Source organism: Lonchura striata, chromosome 3, assembly GCF_046129695.1.
Source record: "Lonchura striata isolate bLonStr1 chromosome 3, bLonStr1.mat, whole genome shotgun sequence".
NCBI lineage: Eukaryota > Metazoa > Chordata > Aves > Passeriformes > Estrildidae > Lonchura > Lonchura striata.
The window spans coordinates 98,406,462-98,432,634 of record NC_134605.1 but is presented as its reverse complement, the minus strand read 5'-3'; the positions used below and the strand labels follow the sequence as shown (position 1 = coordinate 98,432,634).

The 26,173-nt window shown below is 38.9% G+C and overlaps 1 protein-coding gene across 4 annotated transcripts in view; it reads left to right on the top strand.

Annotated features, from left to right (window-relative positions):
• Positions 1–26,173, top strand: part of KIDINS220 (kinase D interacting substrate 220) — a 73,055-nt gene that overhangs the window by 26,174 nt on the left and 20,708 nt on the right. For all 4 annotated transcript variants that reach the window (XM_021525445.2, XM_021525444.3, XM_021525442.3 and 1 more), the window contains exons 16-23: positions 6–157; positions 2,520–2,809; positions 5,673–5,813; positions 6,421–6,664; positions 6,831–6,919; positions 7,664–7,808; positions 9,130–9,292; positions 24,764–24,942. In XM_021525445.2, coding sequence (XP_021381120.1) covers positions 6–157; positions 2,520–2,809; positions 5,673–5,813; positions 6,421–6,664; positions 6,831–6,919; positions 7,664–7,808; positions 9,130–9,292; positions 24,764–24,942 — 1,403 coding nt within the window. The remainder of the gene's footprint in view (positions 1–5; positions 158–2,519; positions 2,810–5,672; positions 5,814–6,420; positions 6,665–6,830; positions 6,920–7,663; positions 7,809–9,129; positions 9,293–24,763; positions 24,943–26,173) is intronic.

Genomic DNA, 26,173 nt, shown 5'->3' with positions numbered 1-26,173 from the left:
TTCAGATTTTTGTTTACAGATTACAATAGACTGTCCAGTGTAGGTGGAGAGACTTCACTGGCTGAGATGATTGCTACCCTCTCTGATGCATGTGAAAGGGAATTTGGTTTCCTAGCAACAAGGCTATTTCGAGTTTTCAAGACAGAAGATACACAAGGTTGTTGTTTGTTTGCTTTTTTTTAACCTGAATGGCAATTTTAATTATTCCACTTCAGTGCACTGTTACTAGGGCTTCTGTTTTTTGTATTATAGGCTCTTTTTAGAAATTTTTGTAACCATGCAGAAGTTCATAGAGAAAGGGAAACTCTTTGTTGGGAAGAGAAAAAATGCCCCATTTTATTTGATAATCTTGATTTTATTAATATAATAAATGAATATATCCTTGAAGTATAGTTTTCAGAAATGTCAGTGGACATGTACATGTATATTACGTCCTTATAGATGCAGCATATTTCCATGGCAAGTAAGTAAATGTGTCTGAGTCAGATAAAGGAAAATGTATGTTTTTGTGTATTGCTATGAGAGGTTTGTTTAGTTTATTAGATTTTAATTTAGAGCTTTTATGAGTGGAAATAATAAATGTTATTCATGGAAATAATAAATGTGTAGACCATGTTGATCCAATCCTATAAATTGCTGTGATTAGTGCTAGTAAAATGGGATAAAATGTACTTACTTGATCCTATGAGCTTTTTAATTCTATTTCATCTGTAGGTTTCTAGAAAAAGAAAAACGCAGAGTATGAAATTGTGAAGGAGTACTAGAGCTTAACTTTCAATTAATTGAGGATGTATTTGTACTTTAAGTTTAGTATGTGTTAATTATTTCTCATTTATTTTTGTCCACAAATTGAGGAATCTGTCACCTCTTACAAAGGTGTTTAGACATATTTAGACTCTTCTGTCCTGCAGAGACTGGAAAAAACACATTATGCTTGCTATGTTCAGATGTGTTCTGAGCACAACTTACTCCTCATTGTTCTTTTTCAAATTCACTAAGTGTTCTTTATGAAAGAGATGTGTGGATTTTTTCACTCTTCTTTTCCATGTTAGGTTCTGCAGTTCCTTTCTTTAATCTCAGTGGAACAGCTTTCATGATGCTGTAATCTCTCCTGAAATTTTCTTGGGAATGACAGTGTAGTGCTGGTTTATTGTCATTATTTGCAGTAATCATCTTTTCCCTTTCATTTGTAATTTTGCATTCACTTGTATTATTTGCTCTGTTGCCTTCCTGTGCTGTGTCTAATTATCTAATTGATTTTTAAATTTTATTTTATCTATTTGATGATTTTGCACATTCTCTGCTTTTCTCGAGTTGTTTACAGGTCCAGGGTCATAGGTTTATTATCTCTAGATGTTCACAAAAATTCCATAGAGGTTTATTTTTAGCCTTCTGTGTCTTAGTTTTTGTTACGTCTGTAAACTTGCAGACACACCTCTTTCAATTCTCATGTCATTGTTCATGGTATTTAAGTGTCTCTCTAATCCAGTTCTGTCTCTTTATAGTAAGAGGATGCTGACATTTCTACTTATGTCTAGAACTGAATCTAATTATAGCCGAGCTTTTCCCCTTCCTTTCTTCTGTCATTATGCATTTCTGTTGATTTGTCCTGCAGCACAGTCTAGTGAGTCACTTATATCAGCAATGTGATAAACCTTAGCAGCTCATACCTTGGTCTAGAGAATAATATGGGCCACGTATAAACCTTGGGTATTCTTTTTACTTATCATATTAAAAAATTGATTTTCCCCCTGCAGTTCAAATAATGATGTTTAGCTGTTATAATTTTACTTTAGATCAGTTGCTGTTCTGTTCTTTGTTATCAACAAATGTGTCCAGAAGGTAGCAATCTTCTAGATGTATCACTGGATCTGTACAGGTCCTAAAGGCAGAGACCGCTGCTTTGGAAAATGCTGTTTTCTTTGGTCACTGATTTAACTGTGCTAAGCTCCAACTGCAGTATTTGATTCTTTCTTATCAGTCCACTTGAAGTCAGGAGCTCAGTACTCTCCTGTGAGCCCTTGTGAACTGTCCAAACCATATTTGCTGCAGTTTTCCTGTTCATGTGTGTTTTAGCATGCAAGAAAGGATGGCCTGAGGTTGCAACTTGAAATTTTGGTTGAGTTCTTCAATGGTACCATTACTATTAGATTATTTAAGTACCAGGTTCCAGTTTAAAACTGAGTAGTAACTGTACTGTTGTTCTACAATTTAGTTACATAAATACACTTTACAAAAAGGGGTGATAGCACTGATACAAAATTGTCATTTCTATCTAGTGTGGATTTCTTGAAATGGTGGAAATAAACTAAAGATTAAAGGAATGTCTCTGCTTCATAATTTCCAAGAATTTTGACAAATAATAGATTTTTTTCTCCACTGGTTTGTGACTAGGTGGTAACACTGCAGTAAGCTTTTGTGCCAGTTAATGTTTTATGAGAAGTATGCAAGTTAATAGATTTTGCACTCACCTGTCATTACATTATACATTAATTCTAACAGCAATACTTGTTTCCTAGGTAAAAAGAAATGGAAGAAAACTTGCTGCCTCCCATCCTTTGTGATTTTCCTGTTCATCTTGTCTTGCGTTGTTTCTGCGATTGCCCTGTTGGCGATTTTTAACGTGGAGTCAGCCAACATGACAGTGAATGTTATTCTCATAACAGTGACCTGTGTTGTTGGTTTGGCCTTTTTCTTGAATTGCCGCACATGGTGGCAAGTGATGGACTCAGTTTTGAATTCTCAGAGGAAACGTCTTCACAGTGCTGCCTCCAAGCTTCACAAGTTGAAAAGTGAGGGGTTCATGAAGGTGAGAGTTTATATGAATTGGACCTTAAAAGGAATGAAACAAACCCCCAGACATGGAACATTATTAAATTGGGGCACCATTAATTTAATCATGCCAAGTCTCACAATAGGAGAATGAGACTTGGTGAGTTTTTACAGAATGGAGCACTTCTGTGTCAGTGGTAATTGTACTTAGTATATGAGATGCATCTGCTTGATGAATGTTAAATTTGGGGTTTCAGTTTTTGGATTTTTTTTTCTGAAAAGAAGGTACTTGGAAAACAATTCTCAATTATCATTATTTCAAAAAAGCTTACTTTAGATCATAAGATGAGAAAGAATAACTTTGAGAATCTTCTAAAGGTGTAAAAACAAGCCTAACTTTGTCTATCTACAAGACCTCTTTGCCAAGAAAGGAATTATAGCACTGAAAGAACATTCCAAAACACTCCATATATTTAATTAAAAGTTGTAGAAAATGCTATTGTTTTGCTGGCCTGTATCTATAAACTGATAAATATACTCTTAGACTGTCATCAGATAATGCTATATGCTCCTATTTGAAAGTAAAATGTAGCATCATGATTGTTAACTTTGTAGATTACAGCCAATGTATTATATTAAAATCTTGTACAAATATTTTTCATACAGTCATAGAATAGTTTGAGTTGAAAGGGACCTTTTAAAGGTTAGCCAGTGCAGCCTGACCTTGAATGTTTCCAAGGATGGGCATCCACAGCTTCTCTGGGCGATCTGTACCAGTGTTTTATCATCTCATTTTAAACAAACTTCTTTCTTCTATCTAACCTAAATTGACCATCCTTCAGTTTTTAAAACCATTCTCCCTTGTTCTCTCACAAAAGGCCCTGCTACTAAGTTTGTCCTCATGTTACTTACAGGCCTCTTTTAGGTATTGGAAAGCCACAATAAACATCTCCCCAGAATCTTATCTTCTTCAGGCTGAATAATCTAAATTCTCTCAGCCTTTCTTCACAGCTCCATCCCTCTAAATAAACTAAATCTGAAATAAGCTCTAAAAATCTTTGTGGCCTACTCTGGACTTCCTCCAATACATTGGTGTCATTCCTGTGCTGAGGAGTGGAGAGCTGGATGCAGGACTGCAGGTGGAGTCTCACTAGAGTGGAGCAGAGAAACAGAATCCCCTCCCTCACCTGCTGCCCACACTGCCTTTGATGCAGCCCAGGACATGTTTTGTTTTCTGGACTGCAAGGGTACATGGCTGGGTCATGTCCAGTCTCTCACCCACAGCATCCCCCAAGTCCTTCTTGGCAGAGCTCCTCTGCATCTGTTCATCCCCCAGCCTGGATTGATAGCAGGGATTCAGTACACAGGTGCAGGGCCTTGCACTTGGCCTTGTTGAACCTCATGAACCCCCTTCTTGAGCTTGTCTAGGTCCCTCTGCATGGCATCCTGTCCCTCAGATGTCTCAACTGCACCACTTATCTTGGTGTTACCTGCAAACTTGCTGAGGATGCATTTGATCCCTTCATTCATGTCATTAATGCAGATATTAAATAACACTGGTCCCAGTGTGGACCTCTGAGGGACAGCACTGATGTCCATTGGGACACTGAGCCATTGACCCTTTGTTACTTTTTGCATCTCTTGACAAGTTCAGTTCCAGCTGTGCCTTGGCCTTCTCACCACATCCCCTCACAACCAGACTGTGTCTCTGTACTCTTCTTATCATATCTGTGCTTGCTTTCACTGTCTGTGCATTTACTTCCCAGTCTTTGGTTTGACCAGCAGGTCTCTACTCACTGCAGCCAGCTTTTAGTGTTCCTTGCCAACTTTCTTGTAGCTGGGGATTACAGGCTTTTGTGTTCCATGGAAAGCATCCTTAAAAGATCTGCCAGCTGTGTTGTCCCTGTAGGCAGTTTCCAGGGGATCTGTTCTCTTTGAAGAGCTAAAACTTCACTTTCCTAAAATGCAGTGTGCTGACTTTACTCCTTACCTGACCCATATCCCTCAGGACTGCAAACTCCACCACTGTATGATCACTGCAGCCCATGCTGCCTCCAAGCTTAACATCCCAATTAGCTCACTTACATTAGTGCCCATCAGGTCCAGTGTTGCTCCCCTTCTGGTAGGGCTTGTCTATTACCTAGCTGAATTCCAGCAATCTCCTGGATTGCTGACAGTTCATGGGGCTACATTTCCAGATGTTAGAGTCATCTAAGTTCCCCAGGAGGATGCAAGCCCATGAACATGATGCCTCCTGTAGCTGGGACACAAAGCCTTTGTCACTGGGCCCCCCTTGATGAGGCCTGTTACAGACACAAATGGCAAGGTGTCATTTATTGGTCTGGTCCTCAAAAATTTTTATGCATTGGCTGCTTTTCAGAGGCATCTCTTTGTGATTACTCCATCTCTTGATGTAGAGGGCAGCCTCTCCTCCCCTCCTTCCTCTCCTGTCCCATTTGAACAGCCTACAGCCATCAATAGTTGCACTCCAGTCACAGGATTCATCCACCAGGTTTCTGGAATGGCAGATAGGTCACAGCTTTCTAGCAGCATGGTGGCTTCTGGCTCCTCCTGTTAGTTGCCCAGTCTGTGTGCACTGAGGTAGAGGCACCTGAGGTGGGCTGTCAGCTGTGTCACCTTCTTAGAGGAACACCCTTTATTTTCTTTGAAGTATTTCAGTGGTATTTCCCTGTTGGCTTCTTTTACCTCAGGAGCCTCTGCCTCATCTCTATAAGACTTCCAAGTGTGCTCCAGTGTGGCCAGCACATCCCAGATGAGGGCCTTCTCTAGCCCTGCATCCCTCTAACCTTGGTTTGTCATACCACAGTATGTTGTCCCCTGTCATGTCTTGTTTAAAGCTGTGTCAATAATCCCTTGTGATTTTTTTTTCTTTTTTATAGGTTTTGAAATGTGAAGTGGAACTGATGGCCAAAATGGCAAAAACCATTGACAGCTTCACTCAGAATCAGACAAGGCTTGTTGTAATTATTGATGGACTGGATGCTTGTGAGCAGGACAAGGTTTTACAGATGCTTGATACTGTGAGTTGGATCATTTTATAAAGACAACTTCTGGATTATATGCATGATCTCTTTCACTAATGAGCTCAGATACATACAGTTATTGTGTGTTTTCTGTAGAAAGAATGCTATGTTGTGGTAATTAATATTTGTGTACATTGGCATAACTATAATGCTAAGAGTGATGAGTTTTAAAATTTGAAAATTAAATTTAATGTTAGTACTTTTGAAAAGGTTTGAAACAATCAAATATAAATTATGGAAAATAATTATTCTGTTGAAACAAAATATTTGGAGAGTTTTTCATATCTTTACCGTTGAAGTACTTTAGATGAAAAATACTGAAATGCTAAATATTTGTGGGGAACTGGAACATTACTGCATGATACATCCTTGGTGATGACTTCCACTGTAAATTCTGCTGTTAAATTGTTGAGTGTGCTTATTTCTAGCTGTGATATCTAATGTTAGATATCTCATATAGAAGAAGCTGACATCTCCATACTTCTCTTGGCCTCTCAGGCTTATTGCTTGAACAGAATGAATATAAAATGTTGAGCCAAATGTTTGAATGATCTGCAGCTTCAGTTGTTGTTACTAACAAGGTTTACTGTCTACTTTTTTACAGGTGCGAGTCTTGTTTTCAAAAGGCCCGTTCATTGCAATTTTTGCAAGTGACCCACACATTATTATAAAGGCAATTAACCAGAATCTGAACAGTGTTCTACGAGATTCAAACATAAATGGCCATGATTACATGCGAAATATTGTCCATTTGCCTGTTTTTCTGAATAGCCGAGGGCTCAGTAATGCGAAAAAGCTGATGGTAGCTTCAACAGCCAATGGGGATATTCCTTATGCAGATAATGCTGGTAAGGTTCTGCAGGAGAGTGATATGAGCATTACAAAACCAGTGATCCAAAATCTGTGTTTTGGAAGAAATTCTTTAAATAATTGACAGATCATTAGTATTATTTTTATGGGTCAGTCAAAGTATACGACTGGAGAAAATTCCTACCTTTGTTTTCCTTTCCATAGGATTGCATGAAGAGGTTGACAGGAGAGTTTCTCAGAACAGTCTTGGAGACATGACCAAGATTGGTAGCAAAACTGCTCTCAACAGACGGGTGAGAAGGATTTTTAGTCTAAATAGAGATAATGGTAAAACCTTATTTTCTTTTCTGTTTTTTTTTTTTCTTTGACATTTTCAACAATATCAACTTGGAAGACTTATCAAACCATTCTTATGAAATTTTTATAAATTATTCATATAAGAAAAATCCATTCTTAGATCAGTAGATTGATTCTGTGTCGAAGAGGAAGAAGTTTGCTTTTCAAAGTATTCCTTTCCACAAAAAATTAAGTACAACTCTCTGAGAATGCTGGTAGGCGCTGTGGTCTGGGTGTATATTTAATTTTTTTTTTTTTTTTTTGTGCAAGTCTGGCATCAGTTTGTTGCAGGATGTTGCAACAAGAGACAGTAATTGAGTTAATCAAAGAAATATTAAATACTAGACTTGTACTGCAGTGTCTACCACATTCTTTTCCTGCTTTCTGTTATTTCATATTCTCATAAAATCAAAAACTGGTTGAATAAAAGGTATCTAGAAAGTTGTGAAAAGCAACACAGAGTACTGAGATTTTTGAGCTGCCTTTGGTAGAGACTGGGAGTTTTGTAGCAGAGGAACCTGATGGTCACTTTAATTTTTACATGTAGTTAGTAAATAGATGGTATGTTTGCTATTACCTGTCAGCTTCACAGATTTAGTCACAAAGATTCTAATTTGATTATCAAGTAAAACTGAAGTGTTTGAAGTACACAAAAGCTTTTGATACTATCAGTATTCCTTGGGTTTTTGTTTCCTTATCAGGATACTTACCGAAGGCGCCAGATGCAGAGGACCATTACCCGCCAAATGTCATTTGATTTGACCAAGCTGTTGGTTACAGAGGATTGGTTCAGTGATATCAGCCCGCAGACCATGAGGAGGTTGCTAAATATTGTTTCAGTGACAGGTAAGTGTGACATGCTGGTGTGCAGTAAACAGGATTGTGTTTTGGTTGCTTATAGGTAGACTTTGAAATGTGTAAACTAAATGCAACAAGTCAGTCCGTATGTTGCTTTTTAAAGTCCTTCTGAAGCAAACTCTTACAGAATGTGAGAAAAAATTATTGACAATTCTACATAGGATTTGAAAGATGTAATACTTGTTGTTTCATTGACTTTAGTTGGGAGGCAACTGATTCTAGTCTGCATTTTTAGGAAATTATGTATTTTTTTATTTTGAAATGGGATAAGAAAATTACAGTTTTCAATTTTGTAATACTGTGGTGTAAACGAAGTTTGTAGTAATGACATGTGAAAAGGTAAATTGTGAGGGGAAAACCAAGTATGTATCCTTTCATTTTTGCTATGAGTATTTGCAGTTGTTTTTCCCTAAACGATTGTGTGAGACTGATGAAAGCATTTTCTCATCTGTTTTTCTTCAGTAAAACACAGTCAAGACATTGGTATCTCTGAAGTCTAAAACTTTAAACTTTTGTAGCATGTAACCTGTCTTGTTTTGGCAAATTATAGTGCAGTTATGAAAATATAACAAAATCACAAAATGTTAGATGTAAAATCAGACTAAAAAAAGACCTTGCAAGAAGACTTTTAGTGTAGTATAATTTGTGGTTAGACATGATTTAATAAATAGCTTTATGAGCAGTCTTCAGGCTGTAGGTTACATGTAATTGCAGATATTGATAAAGGACTTACACAAAATTTGCTGAAACTTCAAATGCCTAAATTGTAGCATTAACTTTTTCTGATTTTTAAAATAACCTTATTTGTAATTCATACCTTGCCTTACTAACTTAAAACAGTCTTTTTCATAGGTTTGAATTTTACTATATTGGCTATTGAAGTTGGCAGTTGTATGCTTGTTTTGACCACATTTCATATGCCAGTGCACAGAAAATCTGTCAAAGTATTAGCATGAAATTCTGTGTTTAGATGGAGAAATTAATTCTGTGTGAAATTCTTTATTGAATTTGGTTGAAGTGAGTTAAGATTAATCAGTAGCAGCATGATAGTAATTAGTTTTTAAACTGGGGCTGAAGTTGGCAGTTTTGGAGAGTCTCATATTTTGACCAGTATTTGCAAGGATTTTTATTAGACTGTAAAATTATATTTTTAGGTTCAAACTTGTGGTGATTTTGAATTTACTGAGCTAAGGAAGTTCACAGATCCGATAATAACAAAGTAACATAGTTGTTACTTTGAGGGGAAAAAAGGTATCTTTCAAAAGGGAGAAAAAAAATGCTTTATGTTTTCTTCTTCCTTGCTCTTTAGGTCGTTTATTGAGAGCCAATCAAATCACATTCAATTGGGACAGACTGGCAAGTTGGATCAATCTCACAGAGCAGTGGCCATATAGAACATCATGGCTCATCCTGCATCTTGAAGAGACTGAGGGTGTTCCAGATCACCTGACTTTAAAAACCATCTATGAGAGGTAGTCATTATTCTGGTGATGGTGTGCAATTTCAATGATTAAAATAGAGATCATTATTAATGATCACTAGAAAAACATGGCTTTCAAACATTTATCAGGTTGTAGTCTAAAATTTCCACAATCTTACTCTCTTCTGCTGACTTTTGAAAACTTCTAAGTGAGTTTCATTGCTATTTGATGCACCATGTATGAATGAGTGCTTTGTATTTAAACCAAAGAGAACTGTACAGGTATTCTTTCACAGGCAACTAACTGTACTTTTGTCTTTTGATATCCTTTTCATCTTTACCTTGGCCAGGCTACAAGTTGGGTATGTTTTCCACTTCTTTGTTAATCTGAAATAAGCTCAGCAGAAACTGGCCTTACTGATAAAAATCTCTGAAGGTTTTGTGCTTAGCAGGTATGCTATAGCAATGCCATGTGCTGCAGTTAGGAATGTGAAAAAGAAGCATGACTTTCTCCATTTCTGCTACAAGTTGGCTTTCCAACAGAGCTATCTAGTTATTGCTACTGAGGACAAATTGCCCTGTGTTGCCAGTGAACGTGTCTCTCCAGAATCTTCTGCTTGTAAGAAAGGATTTGTGGGTTGTGACAGTGGGAGGAATGGAAGAGAGAAATGTGACAGTGGAGCCTATAGAAGAAAAGCAGAATCTGAGAGTCAGTCAGGGAGAAGAAAGAAAGGTTTGATTTGGAGAAAATATGATTGAGATCAGATGAAAAGAACAGCTGAGGTAAAGAGAGAAGATGGTGACTGATTGAACAAGTTACCAGAAAATCTAGGGATTTTGCAGGGTCCAGGGTAATGAGTTTGGAGAGAAAATATTGGGAGTGTGCTCTGCAGTGAAAGTCAAGGAGTAGGAGATGAACTGTGTAAAGGTCTGGGGTGGGCTGAGAACAGTTGAAATGTTGAGAATGGAATTAGGATTGTTTGAGAAAGATTTGAATGAGTTGTATTAGGAAAGAAAAGTTGAAGTGCAGTTAGGATCTGAATACAGGAATCTCAGAAGGCAGAGGGATAAGGTTAGACTGGGCATAATGAGGCCGAGGATTGAAGACAGATCAAGAGAGCAAGTAGTAGACTGAAGTAGTTGACTGGCTTTAAGCTGTAAGAAGGTTTTAGAAATACTATCCTCTGCAACACTAGACTTCACTGGTAAATTAAGTGCGTGATTAGAAAACACTCTCCTCTAGAGTGTGGACCCAGTTTTTGAGTTTTGCATTTCCTCTGTGAGTATAATATACATGTGAAATCAAAGGTAAAGCACAGGGAACCCATCTTTCCATTGTGTGTTTACACAGTTAGTGTCACAAATGTTTATGTGACATAATCATCAGGAATTCCCTTTCCTGTCATGCTTTTCATTCAGACTTCTCTTTATTTTAATTTCTGTGTAGATGTTTCACATTTTTATGTTTTCAATATCTCCCCAACAAACTCATTACAGTTTTCTGATTATTGGCATCCAGAGTAATAAATCACTTTGGGATGATTGACATCCAAAGCTGTCTTGAAGACATAACAGTATTTGTCTTTTGATAAACCAGAGGAGGTATTAGAGACCTGATTTATTTTCATAAATGGATGCTAGTAATTCCAGTATTTATGGATATTAAATCTGAGTAAACCAGCATAAATAAAAGGACATTTACAAGTGAATATGAATAACTAACTTGGGTTCTGGATTGTTTGTTGTTAGCACATACACTTGAGCTGTTGATGCTTAGTGCCAGCTGGAGCGTGTCATGGTTTATTAGTTAAGGTGTGGAGGAGATTCATGGCTGCTGCTGTGTTGTACCTCTTGCTGTGCAGGTTGTTTGGAAGTGATACAGCCACTTGAGTAGACTGCTAGTTCATAACTGACAATTAAAAGCGTGTACGTTAATTTTTTAGTGTTTAAAACCAGAGTATATAATGGGACGAAACAGTGAAGAACCCTGTACAATGTATTGGAAAAGGGAAGGTGATAATAATCTTTTAAGGGAAGCTGTTTGTATTCTACCTGCAATACCAGAAAAATGAGGAAAAGGAAAACAAGACCAATATTCAGAATTTTTTCTTCAGCAAAAAAACAGCAACAGGATTATTTAATATGAAAATGATAAAGCTAAAAGACTTAGTTTCTTTAGCTTCTTAACAATTAAAGAAAAGAGTTTTCTAACAATAATGTTGCTGAGTGCTCAGGAAGAGAATTTATGTCCTTCAGCCCCTCCTGTTGAACCTGTGTAAGGAACTAAATATGTAACTCTCCTGAAGTACTGACAAAGTTGAGGTCTCATCGTCTGGGTGATCATCTTTACCATATGCTGAATGTGAAAAGATCTGTGAACTCTTCTCTGGGATTATCTAGATCGCTAAAAATTCTGTTTTATCAAAAGTAATCCTTTCTGTGTCATTACTATTTTTTTTATCTGTAACTGTTTAAAGTAACTTGGCTCAAATAACTGTTTCACTATAATTTCAGAGTTAGTTCCTCTTTGAAAACTTCAGTTTCAGTTTTCTAGATTTTATTACTTTATAGAGCAGTTCCCATTTGGAGTATCATAAATAGATAATAGAACTTGATAATTATGTAGCTTGTTCCTGTACTGAGTTTGTTACTTGTTCTCTGCTTCTATTCTTCAAGGGGCTTTTTTTAGTATTTTGGTATTTGATATATCAGAATCAAGAATATTTAGTTCTCCTAGTATTGAGTAGTTTTTGTCAAACTACTTTTTATTGTGACATTGCAGTTTTAGGGTTGCTGCTTGGACATCTCTTTGCTGAAAGGAATCTTGTAGATTCTGTGGTAAGTGTAAGAGTTTCACACTTGATCGCGTTCCCTGTGTAAAGAGAATCCTTTGATATTACAGTTGCTTTTCCAAATTTTAAAATATCATGTGTTAAAAAGCTTGTGAATCACCAGGATTCCCTTGCAGTGAGAACTCTCCATTACCTTCCCCTCCGCTGCAGACGGTAGAGCAGAGGGTGACACTGGTCTGAGCAGTCACAGCTCCCTTCAGCGGAGGAGCAGGGGATGCGGTGTGTTCAGTGCGTTCCTGGGGGTGCACCGGGGCAGTGAACCCCGTGTGGCTCTACACCTGTGCCCTCCCCTCTGGACCGCTGTGTCCCGGCTGGGCTGTCCCCGCTGTGTCCCGTCCGGGCCGGGCTGTCCCCGCGGTGTCCCGGCCGGGCTGTGTCCGGGCCGGGCTGTCCCCGGCTGTGTCCCGGCCGGGCTGTGTCCGGGCCGGGCTGTCCCCGCTGTGTCCCGGCCGGGCTGTCCCCGCTGTGTCCCGGCCGGGCTGTGTCCCGGGCCGGGCTGTCCCCGCTGTGTCCCGGCCGGGCTGTCCCCGCTGTGTCCCGGCCGGGCTGTGTCCCGGGCCGGGCTGTCCCCGCTGTGTCCCGGCCGGGCTGTGTCCGGGCCGGGCTGTCCCCGCTGTGTCCCGGCCGGGCTGTGTCCCGGGCCGGGCTGTCCCCGCTGTGTCCCGGGCCGGGCTGTCCCCGCTGTGTCCCGGCCGGGCTGTCCCCGCTGTGTCCCGGCCGGGCTGTGTCCCGGCCGGGCTGTCCCCGCTGTGTCCCGGGCCGGGCTGTCCCCGCTGTGTCCCGGCCGGGCTGTCCCCGCTGTGTCCCGGGCCGGGCTGTCCCCGCTGTGTCCCGGCCGGGCTGTCCCCGCTGTGTCCCGGCCGGGCTGTCCCCGCTGTGTCCCGGGCCGGGCTGTCCCCGCTGTGTCCCGGGCCGGGCTGTCCCCGCTGTGTCCCGGGCCGGGCTGTCTCCGGCTGTGTCCGGGCCGGGCTGTCCCCGCTGTGTCCCGGGCCGGGCTGTCCCCGCTGTGTCCCGGCCGGGCTGTGTCCCGGGCCGGGCTGTCCCCGCTGTGTCCCGGGCCGGGCTGTCCCCGCTGTGTCCCGGCCGGGCTGTCCCCGCTGTGTCCCGGCCGGGCTGTCCCCGCTGTGTCCCGGGCCGGGCTGTCCCCGCTGTGTCCCGGGCCGGGCTGTCCCCGCTGTGTCCCGGGCCGGGCTGTCCCCGCTGTGTCCCGGGCCGGGCTGTCCCCGGCTGCCGCCCGGGAGCGCTGGCGCCGCCGGGGCCGTGCAACGCGGCGCGGTGCCGGCAGGCGGCGCTCCCGGCCCGGCACAGCCGCGGGGAGCGCTGGCGCCAGCGCCGTGGCTTTCAGCGTTTCCCGGAGAAAGCGATATCTTCACAACACAGGAAAACGAAGAGTCGGGCAGTCAAGCACTAAGAAGCAAAAGAATAAATACAGTCTTTAGTTAATTCCCCTCTATGCAGGCACATTGATATATGATTTCCATGATTATGTGCTACTTTGCCTCAGTGAGATTCCCATCTTGTAATGTCCAGAATTTAAATTTGCAAGCTGTAGTAAAGGAGAGGGCCTTTTTCTGCCACATTGAAGTTCTATCTGTTGGAGTTGAATGCATTAACTAAAGTGAGACAGTGAAATGCTGTTCCACAGCTATTAGTCAGAGTTTGTGTGATGCTGGACTAGTCACCTCTATAGTACCTTTCACATGGATAGTATTCATGCCTCTGTGGGGAGGTGGTGTACAGCTTATGGTTCTGTAGGCTGATATTGCTAAGTACTCAGTGTTCAGAGCTATATCTGGAACTACTGGGAGCTCTGCTTTCAGTTGGTGGAGTATTCTTGAAAAAATGGATACCTCAATTTGGTAACTAAATGAGTATACCTGTATCTCTGTGCTTCAATTTGTCATTAAAAATAAAGCTAACTAATATATTCTTATTATGAAGGCTTGTAGGGGAAAATAAATTTGTCTTTTTCTGTAGATGCTGTGAAGAATATCAGAGACTAAATTGATGAGTATGAAACCAGGTCTGTCAGGAGAAGTGTATCTTTCCTGTTTCATACTATGCAGAGATCAAAAACCTACTGAATATCTTATTGGGAACTTTCTTCCAGGGTCTATAACAAAAAACCCAACAAACAAGCAGAAAAACCACCCTGACAAAAACCTCGCCAAAACCAAAAGAACACAGACTTCCCCCTCAAAAACAACAACTAAAACCAACAACGACAACAACAACAAACCAACAACAAAAAAAAAAAAAAAAAAAAAAAAAACCACAAAAAAATGCAACCTCAAAGAGAACTACCCCCCTCCCCCTAACCCTTTAAAGAAAATTAGGCTTCAATTTGTGATACAGGCACACCTCTGTGAAGAACCTTTATGAGCTGCAGTCACTTAAAATTCCTTATAGTACCAGGTAGAGACTCTATGCTCTCAATCTTTTTTAGGGGGGAACAAGCCCATGGTTTGTCACTGTGGCAAATTTTGAAAAGAGAATGCTTTGTTGGCTTTCAGTTTATATGCTCAAAAAAAAAAAAAAAATCTTTACTGTTTTTACTTCCGTAAAGTGACCTGCTGTATCATCTCTCTCTTGTCTTCTATCCTCTCATTTCAGCCTCTCTCTACTTGTCTAGCTGGTCTTGCTTTCTACCTGGTATATTTATTAGTAGTAATATTTACTCCTTCAGGTAATGTGTTGCCTTTTCTCATCATCAGGATTTTCATGTAGTCTCTCTCCTTACCAGGTTAAGCTCTTAATTCTGATTTTGTCGTTCCTTCAACTTTTGTGTTTAGGTTCTTCAGTGGTTAAGCTCATTGTTGTCATTACCCATCTCTCCATACTGGTCTAATTTAATTATATTTACCATTTTATTTATAGCTATGACATAGAGTTAATATTTCCCTACATTTATGTTGTGTGCATTCTCTTCTATGTTACTGTAAAGAGTCAATTTTGCATAATATCAAAGTGGTTTACAGAAGTTGCAAAAGGCAAATTTTTAAAGCTCTGAAGTGAAATAAAATATGTGGGCTTTCTGCAAATAAATTTCTTAGAGAATTAAGTTGTCAGATTAAAGCAAGTTTCTGTTGAATGTTTGCAACTGAGACTTCTCAGACTTGTAAATTAGCCAGCTATGGGAATGTGCTCTCTTGTGAAGGCAAGTAAAGCATCCATGACACCAGAATAAATGACAGTCTCAGATCTAAATAAATGATATCTTGGGAAAAGTCACTGTGGCTTTTGTAGAAAAAAAAATACATTTCAAGAAAATAAATTCTCAACAGATGCAATGAACATAGGAAGAAGACAAGGAACTATTTTGAAATTTAAGACATTTTTAGCAAGATCTTAATCTATAAACATCTAAATGTATTAAAATCTAAGACAATAACAGGCTTGATTGCCCCAGGAAAACAAAAGAAGGAAGCAAAAGTTAAAGAGTATGTGTCTTGTGAGAAACTTGCAGGTGAGTTTTCCAAAGATAATAATTGTGCTATTTGACATAGCTGTGAGAGGTCTGACAGAGGGAGGAAATGCCATGTGGTCATATAACCTGGATAACTGTATCTCAGAGGGTTGTGGAAGTAGCTGTGAGTAAGTTGCAGATCAAAGTCACTGTGGATATAGGTATCATACCCTACTGGGGAAAATAATCTCATCTGTAATCCTGCTAACACAGTGGTGGGCAGTAAATCTGCAATAAGGAAAGGAATTCATAAATTGTTGCTGATTTCTCTGATTTTCTCTTTGTATATATCATGGCCGAAATCAAAGCCTGCAGTACTTTGTCAATTGGAAAATGTTCCTACAAATCACTAAAGTAATTGTGTAACTCTCTTGCCTGTTCTTCTGGAGGCTTTTGTCCTTCCAGAGGTATTAGAGAGAGTTTCTATATCTATGAGCTAACCAGTTCTCCTCTAGATTTACCAATCTGCCACTTAGAGCTGTTAGTAGGGGGACTGTAAGATTTATACAATTGAAAGTGAAACTTCAGGCATGCATATACCTGCATGTTCAATAATGTCTTGTACTGCATTTCAGAAAATTATTGTAAATTTCTAGGCACTTGAAAAACTATGAACAATCTGAATTTTTACCACTGGAGGTCCTGTGAAATCAGTGGTTCTGCTGTGAAACAATTCTGTTGTGAATGCACAGAATTGTTAAAGCAAGGCCTACTTTGCACCTAGAACCTATTCAGTCAGTAACTGAAGCCCTTACAAAGCCAATTAAAGGATAAAAAAAATGTGGTTTGAGCATGTTTGCAGCAGGAGGATTAAATGAGGTTCAGCACAAAGCACAGCAGCAAAGGCTACTTTAAGATAAATGTGTTTAAATTAGTTATACCAAGTGCTGGGACAGGATGTGTGACAAGTTGCAGGAACCTTCTGGTGCTGGTGAGCAAGATGTGTTGTCCAGGCAGGTAAGGAAGGCCACTATAGAAAGGTTCCAGTTGACCTTTGGAAAGAAAATGGCTGGGAATACACTGCAGGCTACCAGAGCAATTTAATGATCTGCCTGTTACAGGGGGCCCTTTGGAAACAAAAAAGTCAGTAGTTGATGACAATCCATGAGAATTTCCTCATGGTTATGCTTGGATACCAGACATAGGTAGAACATTCACCCAGGCATTAGGAAGATGTGTGGTAAATACTGTCCTCTCTCTTATGGGGTTAGGATCTAGGTTCTGTATCTTTCTGAATATAATTCTAGCCATTGCCTGCAGAAACTGTGAGAAGTGTAAGGCTGGTGTATCTGAGGAGATAGTCCTAAGAGAGACCATGAGATCAGTGCTTAAAGATGCTGGGGAGGGGAGGGTGCTTGTTCCCCATGACTGAATATACAATTTATTTAAGGCTACAGAATTCAGGTGTTCACACAGCCTTCTTATTCAGGTGCTTCCTACTGGCTCCTTGGATGTTAATCTCCTTTTTTGGGCTTGATGTCATAAGGGACAGTCCTGCCTGTCATTCTTGGCCTGAACTGTGACCAAACTGGGGTGTTAAGACAGGGGCTTTGAGCAAACCAGAATATTAATGCAGAGCTTTCTGATTTTTTATGATAATATTTGCAAATAGCTGATGGTCCCTAAATTTCTGTGACTATTTTTATGTATTTATTAAAAATATTAGAACAGAAGAGCTTGGCTCAGGATAGAAGAAACTCATGAGCCATCTGTTCAGATTACGATCTCCACCCTTCCTTAATCTCCTTGAAAATATGCTTTTTGGGAAGCTGAGAGAAACTATGGAAATCAGGAACTCTTTGATTTTGAAAAAAGAAATTTCTCAGGACAAGAAAATGGTTATACTTTCCTCAGAGTTGTAGGTAACCATTATTTAAAACCTAGCAACATGTAATTCATCCATCACTTGGGCTTAATTTAACCTCTGTGATAAAGTCTTTGTGCACATATGTGTGCATGCCTACCTATGATGGATGGCAAATTGGATGGCAATACAACGTGCCAAGGCAGAACACACCAAATTTAGAAGAATAGCATAACAGCTTTCTTTAATTCAGCATATTTTTCTTTTTACTTTTCCATTTTCCTTTTTCCATTTTCCTTTTTCCATTTTCCTTTTTCCATTTTCCTTTTTCCATTTTCCTTTTCCATTTTCCTTTTCCATTTTCCTTTTCCATTTTCCTTTTCCATTTTCCTTTTCCATTTTCCTTTTCCATTTTCCTTTTCCTTTTTCCTTTTCCCTTTTTCCTTTTCCCTTTTTCTTTTCCTTCTTTCTTGTTCTTGTTCTCTTTCTTTTTCTTTTTTGTTCTTTTTTTTCTTTCTTCTTCTTTTTCTTCTTCTTTTTTCTTCATTTTATTGGGGTGGGGGGTGGGTTTAGGGGTGAAGGGATCCAAAGGATCTAAGTAGGCCACAGCTCATGTATTGTTTTCATTTTAATGCTTTTGCAACTCATAGCATTCCAAGGGATGAATTGTGGAATATACATGCTTTGTCTAATTCATCAGTTGTAGAAGGAATTGTTGTTTCTAATTCCTTCAGTTCTAGTCAATTTTCAGCACTGATATATGATTTTGCTTGGGTTTTTTCCCAATCTTTACTGAAGTTCCCCTTTTTGAAATCAATAACAGGATGGTTTTTCTTTTATTTTTTTCCTTTTTTCTTGAAATTAAAGTGATAGAAACTAATTTAGTTATAAGTGAAACAGCCATTCATTACTATAGATTTGGAGTTCTATAACATGGTTTCACTGGTGCCACATTTTCCTGATAGATTCAGATCAGGATGCAGGATGAGTGTAATGCAGCCATGGTAATCAAATTAAGAAATCACTTAGGTTAAAACATTTTTCTGTTTCATGTACAATGGACTATTTCGCCTTGATTGTTTACTACTTCAATTTAATAAAGTATATTTATAGCATACTAAAAATATCACCAAAATATAAATGATATGAAATTATTTTATTAAAGAATTTGATTTCATAAAAAAATAGTATTCTGTAGCACTAGTAGTAAAATTTATTTTTCTCCATATAAAGGCTCATTTATTTTTATAGCAATTTGATGATACATCTGCTTGCTTTATTCAGCTGAAAAGAAAATGTTGGTTCTTGGTGTTTTGTAAAATTGCTTTGTTAAATTATTTTCAAAATCGTTCAACTTTTAACAAATGACATTTGATACTAACATTGGAAAGCAATTTCAGCTAATTAAGTAGATCCTTCTATAAACCATTGGAACATTAAGATGACAAACTGTTCATTCAGGATTATTTTAATTGGTACAATTATTGTAATTTTGTTGCAATTATGTGTTGAGCTAAAAGCTTTTGTTTAAATCATTTGAGGTTTTTTGTTAATATACATAAGTAAGAAGAAAAGAGGTAAAATAAAAATGGAAGATAAGCATTATCTGTTTACTTTTTCATTACAATGCTTTAGACAAATATCTATTGAATTATTCTTTTAGAAAAGTATGTTACATGCTTTCAGCAATTCTGTAGAAATTTTAAATGTTAAAATTGAGTAAGATCCTTGAAATGTAACTTTTCTGGAAGGTTATTATGTTAATTCCAGTTTTGACACTGTTTAAATACCTTTTAAGAAAAAGGGTGAAATGAACTTCTGAGGGATTTGTGAGTTGCTTAATGCCTATTGATGTATTAATTTAAGAAGTGTAGCTGTTTAGTGATTACAGAAATTAAAAATGAAAAAGCCGTGGAAGGTGCCACATTCGTCACTCTGGTGATAATGTTCTCTGCAATCATCTTTGCCCAGGCCAGGTTTAAATAAATCACTTCCTTTAAGTAGACAATTTGGTATTGTAGACCTCACAGTGAGGCATTACTTCTAAAATATTTAACCTCCTTTTTGTTTTTCTGTTTCCTTTTATTGCCTCTTACTTAAAATGCAGGGCATGTAAAAGTTATTATGTTTCTTACTGTGCTAATAGTGTGGTCTCAGTGTTAAAAGGCAGTGTACCAGTTGAGTAGTAGGTGGTTGATGCCCACCTTTTTTAAAATTCTTTTGCCTTTTGTAATTCAAATAGCACTGCAAAGCTGTGAATGAATCTGGGCATTTGTAACTGCTTTAACACTTTATTTTAATCATAAAGTGTGCCAGAGAGTTGTTTAAAGAACAGAACTTTTTAATATGGCTCAGTGACAGTGTGTGATACTGGGTGTGGGAGATTAGTTTAATAAATATCAATCTTTTAAGCATCAGTATGTTTTTTTCCCTTTCTGAAATAATCAGAAGCAGGACCACTGAGGAGAGGTGGTTTATCTGCTGGTACTTGAATTGAATAGAGTCAGTTCTGCAAAGCAAGCTTTCCAGAATACCTATGGTAATAGAAGTTTTTAAATAGCTATTGCATCTGTTCAGTGAATCTCTTCTGCTTAATATGCGCTGAGGGGACTTGAATTTTTGTCTACATAGATATGTCAAACTATAGCTTTCTCTTTTTTTGGTCTTTATAAAGATAAAGCATTTGTTCCCTTATGTTATATTATTGAGTGTGTGATGACTTTTTATTCTTGTCTTTGTACAAATGAGCATATAAGTGAATGTTCTTTTCCAATGTCCAAGTGACCTGTTGCAGTTTTCAGTTTAAGAGAACAGTTGTAGCACAGTTGCTGATACTTTGCTAGTACTGCAAAGTTCCTGGAGCAATTTGTGTGAGAATGTTTAACACTGTCACTATATTGACCAGACACGAGAAGAGTAGGATAAATAACTTCGATGCAAAGCATAGGATTTGATTATTAGGTATTAGAGATCAGACATCTAATTAACAGACTGTTAAGCATCAAAATTTCATATTTCATTCCATTGAAGCCAAGATATTCTAGTTTTGTGTTTCTCAGTATCAAACGTGTAGAATTTTTTTTCTCATTTTAAAGACAAATTATTTCATTATTTTAAGCAACATTTTTGACTTGAACTATCTTGAGAGGAAAAAATTAAAAAGCCCATGATGGATAAAACATGACATGCCTTCGTGCTCATGCCTTCTGTTGCTCTATTATTAAATAGCAATTAATTAAGTCATTTGCTTTTTATGGAGTGAGAAAGTTAAATTACTCTTGTCCATGCAGTTGCTTGTTCCTGTAAAACACATGAGGAAAAAAGACCTAGGTGTGCAAAGATCAATTCTTTGTTTTTACCTTCGAGGAGAGAGGTTTGTAAAGAGCAGTGAAAATGATCCTTCATGGTAGGAGGGCTTGTAAAGAAATCAACCTTCCACCAGTGTGGGAACAGCAGGGTTCTGCTCCATGAGAAGCTGAGGAGGGGCTGCAAGGCAGGCATGGCCCTGTGGGCAAGGGGAGCAGTCCCTCAGTAGCCAAACGGGAAGAGCGGAGCAGGTTCAGTGACAGTAACCAGGGACAGCACACAGCCTGTGGTGGGTAGCCACAAGGCACAGGTCAAAGCAGGATGTTAAGCCAATGGTCAAGGTCAAGACAAAAGGTGCATAGATGTAGCTTGGAGGAGGCACAAGGGCAAAGGTCTGAGCTTAAAAGCTGTTCTTAGCTCAGGCAGGAGAGCCCTGCAGTGAGGCTCCTCACAGCTCTTGTCACCACAGCCTGGTTACTCAGCTGCACTGTGTCAGAGCCAGCCTTGAGCACCTGCCCCAAAACTCTGGTGGAGGGAAGAGGTGGGTAAATCCTGTTGGCATATTCCAGAGCCTGACATAACCAGCGGCACAGGCAAAGTGGGCACCTCCAGTGCAGCCTCCAGTGCAGATGAAGGTGGTTGATTTTGGCCATTGCCATTTTGCCACCACCTAGCAGGGTAGTGAAGGAGATGGTCAATAGGTGCAATAGCCTAGCACCTTCCTCTGAGTTATGCTGGCAACATTCAGTGCTGGACACACTGTCAGACCATGGTTGGTTATTTTCTAAGTCAGTCATGGAAGTATAAGGTGAACATAATTAGAACAAATATGAATCTAATTTACAGAATGAAAGATAAGATGATGTGCCTCTGTGTACTTGTAGTGTACTTGTACTAAATAGTCTATATTTGAGGGAAAAGCCAGGAATAATTCATTATTGTTGCAATGTAACTTACTCCAGAATGAAAGCAGTTTTTAATTTCAGCTTCTCATGGGAAAGTGATGTGAAGAGTAGTGGAATTAATTTTTAAGGTTCACTTCAATCAATGAAATGTTTTGTTTTAGCTTCATTCCTTTTAAATTCAAGTAGTTTCTCCTGGAAACAGTCTGTAACACTGACACTTTCTGATGTTTCTGATTTAAAAAATAATTCTTTTGCCTCAGGAATCTAGCCCCAGAATGAAAAAAGTGTGTTCACAGTGCTTTATTTTTAGATCTGCGTGCTTGTATTTTAGAAAAAGTAACTTCTAAATTGCTTTAAATGCTAACCTTTTATTTTTTTTTTATCTGAGAAGTGCAGGCACGTATGGTTTTTGTGGCTCTTTGCCAAAAGATTATCATTTACATAAATATTTCTTTCAAAGGCATAGTTTAAGACATTGAGCTCAGGAGGTTAGAATAGAGACTTCAATCTGCACACCAGCAGTGGGCTATTGGCTTCTGAACAGTAGCTTTGTTCATCGTATTCGGAACACTGTTCGCATTCAGACTTAAGTAGAGCTGGCATTAAAAATCAGCTAATTTGTTTCATGTGATTTATCAGCTGTGTGTTTTATTTAAATCTGTCACATTCTCTTTTGGCTTTTATTTTGTAGAGTGAAGTGTTGAAGTAGGCCACTCTTTAACTCTTTAGTTCCTGACTTGAAAAGTGACTTAATTTTTACTTTTCCAGTGTTGAACTCCTGTCTAAAATACTAAGAGTAAATATATGTAACAAATACATATAACTAAAGAGTACATTGAGGATCTTGGCTTTTTTCACATTCTGATGTTTGATTTAAAACATACACATTTACAGTCAGTTGTAGTTTTATATAAGGCTAAATAGAATAACGTAAGGTAATAGCTAAATATTAGTGTAAAATAGGCATTTCTCAGATTCAGTGGAATATACAAGTTTTACTTTGACACTGCCAGTGTTCTTATTTTTTTCCTTTTGACCTTTCACTCCTTGAGGTTAGGACTACTTTCAGCTTCTACTTGATTTCTTTAAACTCTGCCAGAGAATGAACTGTTCCCATTGTTTGAAATTGTAACCTTTGAGTGTCTTCTCACAGAAGCACCACCTTTTATTCTCTTAAGGCTTCTCTGAAGTCTAACATACATTGAGCTTCCCTAAAGTGGATAATCCAGCTGCCATCTGGACAATGTGTCATCACAACTTGTTCTGCAGAACCTTTGTTAGAATAGGCTGCACTTGCTTTTATGCCTTATAGTTGTTACATTTTTCCTGTGCTATAAAGTAACCTTTCACTGTGAATGAAGTTATTCACAGACACTCTTTATGACAGCATGGCATGGCAGTATGCTCTGCCTGTTAGGTACATGGGCCATTGTTTTCTGGTAAAATTTATACGAATTTGTTAATTCTACTCTTAGTAGAATGGCAAGAATGTCGTAAAAGATCAGATTGAAAGATTAGTGCAGCTGAAATACATTTTTAATGCAATGGAGTTGCACTTACTTCAAGCGTGTAGCATTGATTCTCAATTCTTTTATTTTTCTTAACATTAAATGCTAAGTATTCTGTGTAAATCTGCCACTTTTGTCTCTGGAATAATCCCATGGTATATAAAATTCTATTTTCTGTGGAGGATTTAAAAATAAAGATAAAAAAAGATTTTTGCTTTTAAAAAGCAGACAAATTATGAAATAGGGTAAGATTATTCAGCTAATGGTAGACTTAGCTCATTAGCTCTATTAAAAATACAATTCAATTGCAACCAGTTGGGGGTTGCTTTTAAATGTTAGGTTTTTTTCCTTTTTGAAGACACAACGTGAGTGTAAATTTATTTAATGTAAGAAATTCCTGGTGTACTGATGATTTACTAAGTGTGCATGAGTCTTCTGCCTCCCTTCCCATCCATGCATCAGTGCACTCATTTCCCCCATGACAGCATTGGTAGTTGCCTTCACTCTTCTAATTGTCCCGTAGTTGGAGAAAACACACTTTCTTTGTTCTATGCTACCTTCTTCGTTTAAGCAAGTTACAGCACTTCACAGAGCAGCCAGCATATCTATGCTGTTCCCCTTTATCATGGAGTTGTAGTCTTAACTCTATCTAGTGGCTCTTGAAAAGAGCCACTAGATAATTAATTTTGTATTTATATAAAGTTTTTTGGGGTTTTTTTCTCTTTTTTTTTTTAATTTTTACTGTATGTGCAGTGTGGTTACTCACTGGTATACATATAGAGTGGTGTCACAGTCATTTTATAATCATTACTACAAGTGTGTTAATTATTCTCAGTGCATTCTTTCACCGTTTACATTTTTATTATGCTGAGTGTGAGTACCTTTTAATTTTAGTAATCTTTAGATTATAATTTCTCATTTGATATGAGATACCAGTACTATGAGACGAAACATCATGTAAGATAGGTCCATCTGACCAACAGAGTCAGCCTCCATCACTTGCTTGGTAGGAGCTTTTCATAAACTTCCGCAAGACTAACATTTAATCCTTCTTGTTCCTTCCTGAAACTCCTCTTTATATTAGTGCTCACAAAACCCCCACTGTTGCTTGACAATAGTCATAATGCATGAACAGTCCCTTACACTGATCATGTCTCATGATTTTGTTGTTTTCATTTGTTTGTGGCTTTTTCTTAGAAGGTGAAGTGCTTGAAAGCAGGTGGTTGTTTTCCCGCTTTTTACAATGAATGCACGGTTAGATTTTGATCAACTTCTAAGATGCCTGTTTCTGTTACAAAAAGTTAGTTTAGAAATGAGATTGTTTTTCCCATGGAATTTCTGAATTAGGTATAGGAATTCTAATAGGTGTTTGGGGTTAAAGTTCACAAATGTTAACTTCCCCTTACTTGGCATTTGACATTACTGATGTATGGCTTCTTGGACATCTCTCTGAAGCATACCATTAGATCAGATTGTTCAGCAGTCTGAGGTTTTTTGCATATTAGAAAACATTACATTGATTTTTCTGCAGACAGCACAGCCTTTTATGGGTTCTCCTATTTTTCAGCGAGTAGGGAGAATAGGTGCAAGTGTACTAGTATTTCACCCTAGAATATCACTTTGTAAACTGAAGTCATACTCTAATAAATATGCTTTATGATGTATCTAATTTCACTCCTCAGAATTTCAAAGAATATTCCTACAACTAAAGATGTTGAACCTCTACTTGAAATTGATGCAGATATACGGAATTTTGAAGTATTTTTATCCTCACGAACACCTGTCCTTGTTGCACGTGATGTAAGAACCTTTTTGCCTTGTACAGTGAACTTGGATCCCAAGCTACGAGAAATCATTGCAGGTGAGTATGCTTTCAAATACATGGAAAATGACAAATCTATTATTTATTTTAAGTAGAGCTACTTGGCATGTCACATTGAATGCTCATTTGTTCATCAAGTCATACCTTCAGATTGTCTGATTTGTCTTCAGTAAGAGGCCATTCGGTTTCACTTAATAGTTTTGCTATAACAGCCAGACTATCCTGGACTAAAACTTTCCTTTTCGAGGGCAAAGTCCACTGTTGTTGCTTTGCAGAGCGCTTTAGGAGATGGAGGAAACCAATACACACACGTATATTTTAGCAGAAGAGATGCAGGTTGAATTCAGATCTTTGTTAACAATTTTGAGAGTACTGTAAAACCCTGTAGAAATTAAACCAGTGAAACAAAGCCTTCTCCAGGCTGAAGAAACCCAACTCTGTCAGCCTTTCCTCCTAGGGGAGTTGTTCCTTAGAGTCTTATAATGGCTTAGGTAGGTAGGGACCTTATTCCAACCCCCCTGTGATGTGCAGGGATACCTTTCACTAGACCAGGTTGCTCAGAAGCCCATCCAACCTGGTCTTGAACACTTCCAGTGTTGGGGCTTCCGTAAGTTCTGTGGTCAACCTGCTCCAGTACCTCACCACCTCTGTGGTAAAGAATTCAAAACCTACTATCAGTTTGAAGCCATTCCCCCTTGTCATGTCACTGCATATCCCTGTAAAGAATCTTTCTCCACCTATCTTGCAGGCGCTCTCCAGGTGCTGAAGGCTGCAATTAAGTCACCCCAAAGCCTTCTTTCTGAAAAATCACAATTCTCTCAGCCTTTCCTTATAGTAGAGGTGTTCCATCCCTCATCAGTCAACTTTGTGGCCTCCTCTGGACTTGCTCAAATACATTGATGGCTTGTTCTGGGGATCCCAGAGCTGGATGCAGTACTGCAGGTGGCAGAATTCCTCCCTCACCTGCTGCCCACACTGCTTTGGATGCAGCCCAGGACATGTTTGGCTTTCTGAGCTACAAGGGTACATGGCTGGTTGAGTCCAGCCTTTCACCCACCAGCACCCCCAAGACCTTCTCAGCAGGGCTGCTCTGCACCTGTTCATCCCCCAGCCTGGATTGTTGCTGAGAGTTGACTAAACCCAGGTGGTCTTATTAAGCCTCATAAGATTCTCATATGTCCCCTTCTTGAGCTCGTCCAGGTCCCTCTGGATGACATCCCATCCTTCAGGTGTGTCAGCTGCACCACTCAGCATGGTGTCATCTGCACAC